The 11,919-nt window shown below is 45.3% G+C and overlaps 1 protein-coding gene across 1 annotated transcript in view; it reads left to right on the forward strand.

Moving 5' to 3' along the window:
- The window catches only part of LOC124620081 (classical arabinogalactan protein 9-like), a 47,756-nt gene extending 37,085 nt beyond the window's left edge, over nucleotides 1-10,671 (forward strand). Inside the window, exon 3 of the mRNA XM_047146748.1 lies at nucleotides 10,653-10,671. Coding sequence (XP_047002704.1) covers nucleotides 10,653-10,671 — 19 coding nt within the window. The remainder of the gene's footprint in view (nucleotides 1-10,652) is intronic.
- Nucleotides 10,672-11,919: the final 1,248 nt, after the last annotated feature.

The raw sequence follows: 11,919 nt of genomic DNA on the forward strand, positions 1-11,919 counted from the left end.
ACAGACCCTCGGAGCGTGAAATGAGCTTCGTCGGTCCACAACATGTCACTCAACCAATCGTCATCTCTCGCCATCTTTTGAAACGCCCACGACGCAAATGCCCTCCGCTTCACTAAATCGCCAGGTAACAGTTCATGATGCCGATGAATTTTGTACGGATAGCACTGGAGGGTACGCCTCAGCACCAACCAAACAGTAGTGTAGAGTGCCGGTGCAACGTGCGACTCCACGAGCGCTGACTTCCCCGTGCATAGACGAACCCGCTACAGTCTGCATTTCTTCCTGAACTGTCTCAGCAGCATTACGCCTTGTGCTCGGTCGGCCACTACGGGGTCTATGTCTAAACAACCCGTGGCTTCGAACTTTGAAATCATTCTCGCCACAGCTGCATTTGTCAACGAACCTTTACCCGTTCGAATCCCCTTCCTATAGCGATAGGATTGTAACGCTGAACTAGCACATTCGCCATTCTGATTATACAGCTTCATCAAAAGCACCGTTTCAGGTAACGTTAACATGCTGCGACTGCTGGCGCATCTGATTCTCTCTCTTTTTTTTTTTTTTTTTTTTTTACTTTATTGTTATTTTGACACCTGAACAATCAGGTAGGCTGGCAGCAGCACAATACGCCGCTCTTCAGCCGAAGAGAGTACAAGGAGATAAACAGAGAAGAGACATCACGTAAAAACTCGGCGGGAAAAAACAGTGGACACATGAACATAAAAACACAAGAAGCCGTTCACACTCGATTTCAATCCACACGACGAACGGGTGACACGAAGCACAAACACTGAAGAAGACGACGGCACTGGTGAACGATGGAGTGTGACGGTGAAACACTGATCACTAAATATGACAGCACACACGATACACTGACGGCGGTGATCTCCGGCGCGCGAAAGTCCACTGAGCGTGTGCGAGTCCGGGGACCTGCCAATAGAGGATGAGGAGGAGGAAGGGGAGTGGGAGAGCGAGATGGGAGAGCAGAGATGCCACGGGCAGGGGAGAAAGGGGGTGAGGGAGGAAGGGGGAAGGAAGCCTGGGGGAAGAGGGGTGGAGGGACGGGACAGGGGAAAAGGGAAGAGAAGGGAAGGGAAGAGAAGGGAGGGAGGGCGCCGAAAGGAAAGGACACCGGGAGAGGGGGGCGGGGCAGGGTCAAAGTTGATAGGAGGGGTAGATGGAGGGGACGAGGACATCATCAGGGAGAGGGAGCTGGCGGAAGCCACCTTGGGAGAGGGTAAGGAGGGTGGAGAGGTGGAGACCGGGTGGGACGTGCGAATACAGGCGCGGCAGCGGGCGGGGGTGGGAGAGGATCGGGGAGACGAGCGGGTGAGGAGGATCGAGTTTGCGGGAGGTGTACAGGATCCGTATCCTTTCAAGGAAAAGGAGCAGGTGGGGGAAGGGGATGAGATCGTAGAGGATCCGCGTGGGGGAGGGGAGACGGATGCGATAGGCGAGGCGGAGAGCATGGCGTTCAAGGATTTGGAGGGATTTATAAAAGGTAGGGGGAGCGGAGATCCATGCTGGATGGGCATAACAAAGGATTGGGCGGATGAGGGATTTATAGGTGTGGAGGATGGTGGAGGGGTCCAGACCCCACGTACGGCCGGAAAGGAGCTTGAGGAGACGGAGGCGGGAACGTGCCTTGGCTTGGATTGTCTGGAGATGGGGAGTCCAGGAGAGGCGACGATCGAGGGTGACGCCAAGGTACTTAAGGGTGGGAGTGAGGGCGATGGGACGGCCATAGACGGTGAGATAGAAATCAAGGAGGCGGAAGGAAGGGGTGGTTTTGCCTACAATGATCGCCTGGGTTTTGGAAGGATTGACCTTGAGCAACCACTGGTTGCACCAAGCGGTGAACCGGTCAAGATGGGACTGGAGAAGGCGTTGGGAGCGCTGTAGGGTGGGAGCAAGGGCAAGGAAGGCGGTGTCATCGGCAAACTGGAGAAGGTGGACGGGGGGGTGACGGCGGCGGCATGTCCGCCGTGCACAACAGGTACAGAAGGGGGGAGAGGACGGAGCCTTGTGGCACACCGGCGGAGGGGAAAAAGGTGTAGGAATCGGTGTTATGGATGGTGACAGAGGAAGGACGGCGGGAGAGAAAGGAGCCGATCAGACGGACGTAGTTAATGGGAAGGGCGAAGGTTTGGAGCTTGAAGAGGAGACCGGAATGCCATACGCGGTCATATGCACGTTCGAGGTCCAGGGAGAGGAAGATTGCGGAGCGACGGGAATTAAGCTGTTCGGAAAGGAGATGAGTGAGGTGAAGGAGAAGGTCGTCGGAAGAGAAGGACGGCCGAAAGCCACACTGGGTGACGGGAAGGAGGCGGTGCTGGCGGAGATGCTTGTGGATGCGACGGGTGAGGATAGATTCCAGGACCTTGCTGAAGACCGAGGTAAGGCTGATGGGACGGTAGGAGGAGACGGCGGACGGCGGTTTGCCAGGTTTAAGGAACATGAGGATACGGGAGGTTTTCCACAGGTCGGGGTAGTAACCGGTGGACAGGACTACATTGTAGAGCCTGGCCAGGGTGGAGAGGAAAGAGACAGGAGCTTCACGAAGGTGACGGTAGGTGACACGATCGTGACCAGGAGCGGTGTTGCGTTTGGTGCGGAGTGTAACAATGAGATCCTGTGTAGTGATATGGGCATTGAGTTCCGTGTGTGTAATGTTGTCCAAGTACTGGAAACCAGGAGCGAGGGGAGGGACAGAGGTGTCAGTTCGATCGCGGATATCCGGGAAGAGGGAGTAATCGAACTGGGAATCGTCGGGGATGGAGAAGACATCGGAGAGGTAGGAGGCAAAGTGATTGGCCTTACTAAGGGTGTCAGGGAAGGGGTGATCATCGTGGAGAAGAGGATAGTAGGGGGAGGGTTTAGTTCCGGTAAGGCGACGGAAGGCCGTCCAGAACTTGGACGAGTTGATCGGTAGGGTTGCATTTAAATGGGTGCATGTCTGTCGCCAGTCCCGGCGTTTCTTAGCCACGAGCAAATTACGAACGTGTCGCTGGAGTTGCCGGTGGCGTCGTAGTGTGTCCGGGTCACGCGTGTGGAGGAAGGCACGGTAGAGACGACAGGATTCACGGAGGAGGAGAACGGCCTGTGGGGGTAAGGTAGGACGGTGGGGGTGGATGGCGACAGTAGGAACGTGGGCCTCCATGGCCTCAGACAAGGTCTGCTGGAGAAAGGAGGCGGCATGGGTGACATCGTCAGGGTGGTGGTAGGTGAGAGGGTGGCTATCGACCTGGGTGGAAAGGGTATCCCGGTAGGCATTCCAGTCGGCTCGGGAATAGTCGTGGACATACTTAGGGGGAGGATCAGTACGAGGGTCGGGGCGAGGGCGACGACCGTCTGAAATGGTGAGGAGGACAGGGAGATGGTCGCTACCAATAGGCTCCAGAACATCCACCGTTATGCGGCCAAGGAGGTTGGGGGAGGATAGGACAACATCAGGAGTGGAGTTGGATTCGGGACGGGTGTGCTGGGGGATGGGAATGAGGTCGCCTTGAAGGGAGGAGAGGAACCGATGCCACCGCCGTAACTGGGCGGCGGAACGACTATGGATGTTGAGGTCGGCGGCGATCACGTAGGAGGAGAAGGTACGGTCAACGTGGGAGAGGAAGTCGAAGGGAAGAGGAGCGTTGGGGCCAACATAGATGGTGGTGCAGGTAATGGTAAGGCCGGGGAAGAAGACACTAAGGATCAGGTGTTCGGTGGGGTCGGGAAGGAGAGGTTGGAGCCGAACGGGGATCTGGCGGTGGTGCCCAATGGCAACTGATTCTCTCTCTCATTACAGCTCCTTTTATACACGATTGTCATGCGCAGTCACTGACGTTTTGCTGTCCAGCGCCATCTGTCGGACATTTTGTGAACTTTTTTTTTCGGGTCTAATAAAACCCCATGTCAATCCAATCATGCAAGTCAATTTATACCTCTCTGTCTACATTATTCCGTGGTATATTAAGTTTTCAATTTTATACTGACTTTTTGATCACTCGGTATTTGCTCAGCAAGGGTGACAGGATAAAAATTTCAGAAAATCTCGGCTGTCAGCATCAAATATTCAGCGATGAGAAGGAAGATGTGGAGAACAGATGGAAAAAATTCAAATGCATCGTTCAATATGGCGTAGACAAGTACGTTCCGAGTAAGCTTATAAGGGATGGGAAAGATCCACCATGGTTTAATAGACGTGTTAGAAAAGCGCTACGTAAACAAAGAGCACTTCATCTCAGATTCAAGAGAAATAAAAACCTATCTGTCAAACAAAAGCTGAACGAAGCGAAAATGAGCATAAGGAGAGCAATGAGAGAAGCGTTCAGTGATTTCGAAAGTAGGCCGTTGTCAACCGACCTGAGTAAAAACCCTAAGAGATTTTGGTCGTATGTAAAATCAGTAAGTGGGCCAAAATCATCTATTCATTCTCTCAGCGATCACAAGGACACCGAAACGGAAGATTACAGAGAGAAGGCCGAAATACTGAATTCGGTCTTCCGAAGTTGTTTCACCGCTGAAGATCGTAACACTATCCCTCCTTTCAATCGTGCCAACGTCGAAATGGCAGAGACTCAGATAACAGATCGCGGAATTGAAATGCAGCTACAATCGCTTAGTAGTGGAAAGGCTTCAGGACCAGATGAGATACCTATACGATTCTATAAAGATACGCGAAAGAACTTGCTCCTCTTCTAGCAGTAATTTATTGTAGATCGCTTGAGCAACGAAAGGTACCAAACGACTGGGAAAAAGCGCAGGTCATTCCCGTTTTTAAGAAAGGCCGTAAGACAGATCCACACAATTATAGACCTATATCGTTGACGTCAGTCTGTTGTAGAATTATGGAGTATGTTTTATGCTTAAGAATTATGACGTTCTTGGAAAATGAACAGTTCCTCTATAAAAATCAACATGGATTCCGCAAACAGAGATCCTGCGAAACTCAGCTCGCTCTGTTCCTTCATGATATCCACAGCGCAGTGGACAACGGCGCTTAGGCTGATGCCGTGTTCCTTTATTTCCGTAAAGCATTGGAAACCGTCCCGCATTGCCGTTTAATGAAAAAAATACGAGGTTATGCAGTATCAGAGCAGACCTAAGATTGGATTCAAGACTTTCTTGCAGACAGAGCTCAACACGTCGCACTTAACGGAACTAAATCGACAGATGTAAAGGTAATATCCGGAGTACGACAGGGAAGTGTGATACGACCGTTTTTGTTCACAATATATACATAAATGGTATATAAGAAAGCGTCGGATGCTCTTTAAGGCTACTTGCAGATTATACAGTTGTTTATACCAAAGTAGCAACGCCAGACGATAGTAAGAATTTGCAGAACGACCTGCAGAGAATTGATGAATGGTGCAAACTCTGGCAGTTGACCCTGATCGTACATAAATGTAACATATTGCGCATACATAGGAAAAGAAATCCACTACTGTACAGCTACACTATTGATGACAAACAGCTGGAGACAGCGTCCGCCGTAAAATACCTATGCGTAACTATCCATAGCGACATTAAGTGGAATGACCATAATACAGATAATGGGAAAAGCAGACACAAAACTCAGAATCATCGGAAGAATCTCAAAGAAATGTAACTCATCCACGAAAGAAGTAGCTTATAAGGCACTTGTTTATCTGTCTGGGATCCCTATCGGGTAGGACTGATAGAGGAGATATAGGAGATCCAACGAAGAGTGGTGCGTTTCGTCACGGATCTTTTAGCTGGCTAGAGAGCGTTACGGAGATGCTAAACAATTTCCACCAGCAGTCGTTACAAGAGAGACGTTTTGCATCACGGAGAGATTTACTACTGAAATTTCGGGACAGCATTTTTCAGGAGCAGCCAAACAACACATTACTTCCCCCACATACATCTCGCGTGTTGACCACAAGAAGAAATTCGAGAAACTGAAGTCAGTACAAGGGCTTACAGAGAATCACTGTTCCCACGCACTATTCGCGAGTGTAACAGGGCTAGAGGGATCAGATAGTGGTACTGAAAGTACTGTCCGCCCCACACCAACAGGTGGCTTGCGGAGTATGGTGTGGATGTAGATGTATATGTAGAGGCAAATCCATCACTTCACAAAAAGGCTGGGCAGCTCACCTTCCCCCGCCAATATATCCCATTGCATAAGCAAGCTGAATACTTATACTGTAACGTCGACTATCAGCTACTGGTGATGTCATAGTATCATTGTGCATATTATACGAGTTACAGTCAATCGCTAACTGACTTGAAAGACCCTGCCTTGCTGAAATGTCCTCGGAAACGTCGATACTATCTTCACAATTGCAGTACTTACACTTGACAGCACTCTTCAAAAGCCTTGAAAGCATATTTAGGTTCACAATAACATTTCCGTCGTTATTGCTGCTCACGATACTACTAGCCTTCTTATTACATTCAGAAATCGAGAGTTTACGTCTAGAAGCACTACCTGTACACACAGTTTCCACGGGTAACTTTTGAAGCAACTGATGTATATTATTCAGTTGTGTTTGGAACTGGTTGCCGCGAAACTTTCGTTTGGGGCTAAATTTCTTTACTCTCGGCATTTGTTGCACGGGAAACACATACACGGAAATAACACACAATAACTACAAAACCATACCTGTATGAAATTCCGAAATAATATATTCTCAGATCTTTGTTACATTCGAACCATAGCTTTCTAGACATGCCTGTACTCTGGATCCAGAAGTCAGTGCCTTCTAGAATACACCTGTGTTAACGATACGTAACTGACGACGGTAAAAACGGAACAACAAAATAATGCATCACGTATTGTGAAGCACTTCAAACTGAAAGATGGGAGTGACCCCTGTGGAACATTACATTCAACCTCAATTCTAGAACTAATGTAAAATGATAATGCCCATAAACTATACATTTTTTTAAATCAGCATGGAATGGTCTTTTCTTTAGACCAAGAACATATTTTTCAAATTTTTGGTCATTTTCACCAGCATGTCCCCTTAATGTAGTGGTTTCCGTTGCCTTCTTTATCCTCACTTCGAAGGTCATTGCTGATTCTCCATCTTTAGGGGCAGTTTCCCAACCTAAGGGCAAGAGGGTTCCATGAGCCTATATCTCAGCCCACAACCTTTGGCAACGTCCTTGTGTATTCTTACCCTTCCTCACACCACCATTAAAGTTCTCATTCTTTGCACAAATTTTGAAAACTTCCAGAGGAGTAAAATTACAAAAGAAGATCTTTTTTACTTATTTGTATTATCTCATTGTTGTTACTGCTGCCTCAAAATCTTGTTGTGTCTGGGAACACATTCTTGCTGCTGAAAATTTTGATTTAACGTTGCGGGTTCTTGAAGACATAACTCCTGAAGAGTTGCTTGTTGCTATTACTATCTTCTTATTTTATCCCATTCTTCTAAATCACATGGACTTTATAATTTCCACATTCAGAAAACCAGTAATTACACTGTTGGTAAAACGTTTATAAAAACGTCTACTTCCATCTGAGGCATGCCCACCACTCTTTGCGTTCTGCGGTACTCACAGTTTCCAAAGAATTAACAACGCAAAAACTTTCTCGAGAGGATAAGAATCTTTACAAATTATATCATTATTTCATAAATAAATCCAGAAACAAATTTAATAATTATTGTTTGACTGCGCAATTAATAATATGAATTTTAATTATGTCTAAAATTTCCTAATTTCAATTATTCTTAAAAGAAGAGTAATCTTAAGTGTTAGTACAGATCGATGTAGGACGTTAATTTCTTTTTTATACATTTTAGCCTGACATATAATACATTGTATACAAAATCATATGAATTCCCTTAGTGAAACAGCTGAGATAATTTTAACCTATTCAAGAATCTCTATAAAAAAGGTAATTTTAGAGGAGGATGATTCGTTACACCTGGCCAAATGAGGGTAGCAAGTCTTTGGCCGCTGTTGCAGATGACCTTTACGTAAAATTTAAGCAATAGCTGGGACCTAACATTTGCTGCACGAAGTAACACTCGTCGGCATAGTGATTGGTTCTTAGAGATAGCTCTGGAGGAATCGAGTTGATACTGCAAGACTTACGAAATATTAGATCACTGTATTATAGCTTGAACAACATGAAATACTTAGCTTTGTAACAATACGTTTTCATGCGTATTTATTACTCTCACTGGACACTAACGTATCAGTTGATGTAGTACAAGATAGTAGTCTCTTCCCTCAAAGTACTGAAGAATCTATACTTCACTACAAGGTACTGTCTAATAAACCTTTCGCACCTCTTCTACTTCTAAAGCTTCATCTACATCTGCATGGGTGCTATGCAAATCACATTTAAGTGCCTGACAGAGGGTACATTGAACCACTGGCTGTAATGAGACGATGCTGATGTCCTCTTCGGCGATGATCGCAGAAGGCGGTGGGGAGCACTCCGCTCTGACCTAAGCAAGCCTGATGCAGCGGTGGCCTACGGAACTCTTCAGGGAAAGTCTATGCCGACTTCGCTCATTCGTCGTTAGATCTGGCATCGACGATGCTTACTTGTGGTTCCGCCGTGAGGTAGCTTCAGAGCGACAATTAATGAACTATATGAAACAAAAACATCTTAACTTCTGAACAGTTGGCGTCAGGACGTTCGAACTGCACGGTTGGCCACGGGGCAAGATGGGAGTTAGTATGCTCTATATGGTTTGTTTAGCGACGAAGCCCATTTCCATTTGGATGGGTTCGCCAATAAGCCAAATTCTCGGGTTTGGGAGACTGAGAATCCGCATTTAGCGGTCGAGAGGTCTCTTCACCCACGTCCAGTGGCTGTGTGGAGTGCAACGTCCAGTCACGGAATAATCGGTGCTTTATTCCATGATGACACGGTGGCCACCATATGGTACGTGAAGGTTCTGGAAATTGATTTCACCTCTATTAACGAAAGTGAGCCTGAGTTCGCCATGATGTGGTTCATTCAAGACGGAGCTCTACCACATCGAAGCAGGAGAGTGTTTGATGTCCTGAAGGAGCACTTTGGGGACCGCATTCTGGCTGTGAGGTACCCAGAAGCCACTGGTGAGATCCTCGATTGGCCACCATATTCTCCGAATCCCAAAACAATCTACTCCTTTTTGTGGAGCTATGTTAAAGACAAGGCGTATAGCAGTAACCCCAAAACCATTGACGATCTGAAAACAACCACTCAGGAGGTTATCGGCAGCATAGAGGTTGCGACGCTTCATCGCTGATGCAGAATTTCGCTATTGGTCTGCACCCGTCGTCGCCAGTGATGGCAGGCATACCGAACACGTCATAGCCTAAATCCGAATATCTGTAGTGACGTTTACATGTGGAATAAAATGTGTGCACGACGTAGTTCGTAACTAATTTTCGTCTTTTTTCATATAGTTCAATAATTTTCACCCTGTACCTTACCTTGGGACTTAGAGTTCTTCGGACAATACCATAGAACACGGGACATATGATGTTGTTACCGCTTTGTGGAGACATTACTTATACAAGAAATGGCATTTTGCTATCGTATAATTTTCTGTATGATATTTTAAACCTCCAAAATACCACCAGTGATCCCTAAAACACGAAGAGCAAGGTTTAAAATGTGAGAATTTTTATAAGAAAATGTTTTTTGTCGCTAGATTAAACCGTGTAGTAGGCCTCTGAATATAATTTAGAAAAAAAGAGCTCGATATTTAGTCTCAAGGCACTCTCAAAATATCATGCAACATTGTAAATGTTTTCTGTGCCCAAATATCACTTTTAAATGTCCACAATCCTCATATTAATAAAGTAGAAAACACCAGGTCAGAAATTTCGAAGGGGACTGATAACATAAGACATGCATAAGTTTTATACGTACAACCGACTTCTAACAACACATTAGAATTTAGTTTCTCAGGTAATAGTGCCATATAAACTTTTGGTCTGAAAGTTAGTTTGATTTCACAGGGTACAAAAAAGATTTGTAGGAAAACATAGAGTTTTACAGACAAGATAATCGTGTAGCGGAGATTGTTTTACTGATTGTATGCTTTTCCATCTAAAATGGGTCTTTAAGAAGAGCTCTCTATAGCGTTTGTTGTGAACTTACCATATACACGAGCCATAATAAGTCACGCGTTTTATTCCTGGAAACATAATTCGCAATTAATGTATTATTAAACTCATCCTTTGGCGGACAGTATTTCAGGATTTTATAAGCCACGATTCTACAGTCGTGTGGAACTATATTGACTACGTAGTAAACGTGATATAACAGGCTCCAGCACACAGAACACGGCTCGCAGTAAAGGGACACGGCAGCTTCTGTGACATGCACTCCTCTTACTGTCTGTAAACAGAACACACAGAGGGACGCATCCGACGAGGCGACCAGTTGCGTGGAATCCATTCAGGGACAGAAAGTCCGCAGCCGTAGCAAATGGATGCGCTCTTATCAGCTTTCGGCAGTGAGATGCAAAGTGCTCCGCACAGTAAAGGAAATTTGTATTTCTTGATGAACAGTTTATGTGATACATTGGAGCAATGTTTAAGTTCTAGAACACACACGGAGGAACACGCACATACACAGACACACACACACACACACACACACACACACACACACACACACACACACTAACACAATCTACGTGTGTTTACTGAATGTTTATTTATCGTTTCAGATCAAACAAGAACATATGACTGAATCATACATATATGGTCGTCATCGGTGTTCTTACCACACCATTAAAAAAACAAAATACGTGTCCGTAATACAGCATACGTCAGCCTGCCCTGTAGCTGTCAAATCACCATTCCCTGTAACTTTGTCTAACGTGAAAATGTTGTATGCTTGGTGATCCGACGATTTCATTTGTTAACAGACTTCTTGTTAACACTATGAGCTGTATGTGAAATATTTAATAGGCAGATCGATACTCGCGCATAGCGCCTGTACAACTCTGTATCAAATTATGTGCGTGTCGATCATATTATAGTACACAGGTCCTCGTGCGGACGTGTTACAGCTGTCTAATGTTAAACGATAATACTTCCTTGTCATTTTGTGTACTGTTACAAGTGTGAACTTTGAAATGACAAATAAGCCAAAGAGACTATGGTACAAATCATTTGTTGTCAGTGCATCATATTAATATTGTTTTCATTCTCGTTCAGACGATGGTGTTGGTACCTATTCGTCCACCTAAGAAACTTTTGCTACGTGCACATAAATAAAAATTTTATGTAACCTAGATAACAGTTATTTCGACATCAGTGCGCTGTATGCAGACCATTTTCCACATAATGTCGACTGACTGTCATACATACACATACCAAATGGACAATATTAACGTAACCAGCATACAATACGCATTTCATACAATAATTCGCACCACTAATTTTGTAATTGTTATGAAAATCTTCCAGTCAATGTAAATCATTTATTGCGGAGCAAGACAAACTTCGCTCTCGGCATTCTGTGTTTTTCGGGTTTAGAATGAGCCCGGATGGAAAAGCATTGATCAATTCAGATTCACGGCAGCGCTAGTCGCTAATGAGTGTTACAAAGCGCTAGCTGCCTAATTTATTCAAACTCCGGATATTTAAGATAGCAAGGTAATTTCAGTTACCATTACTGACTGATGTCGTTTTAACAACCTACAAATACATTTCAACCAGCAATTGTTATCATTTGACTCGACTAACGTCACGGCATAAGCGAACATTTAACTTAATTTGGATTATGAGTCTGAGTGAATGTATTTGGAAACGTGTGATAATAAAGTAAGTAACTTCCAGACTGAATATGAATGGTCATAGGTATGTTATCGTTGGTACACAATTATCAAATGAGAGCACTTGAAATGCATGAACACTGACTTTCATTTTATGTTGCACAAACATTTCAAAGGTTTTGAAAGAGATACTCCGCCAAATTATGTAAGTTCA

This window comes from Schistocerca americana, chromosome 6 (assembly GCF_021461395.2).
Source record: "Schistocerca americana isolate TAMUIC-IGC-003095 chromosome 6, iqSchAmer2.1, whole genome shotgun sequence".
Lineage (NCBI taxonomy): Eukaryota > Metazoa > Arthropoda > Insecta > Orthoptera > Acrididae > Schistocerca > Schistocerca americana.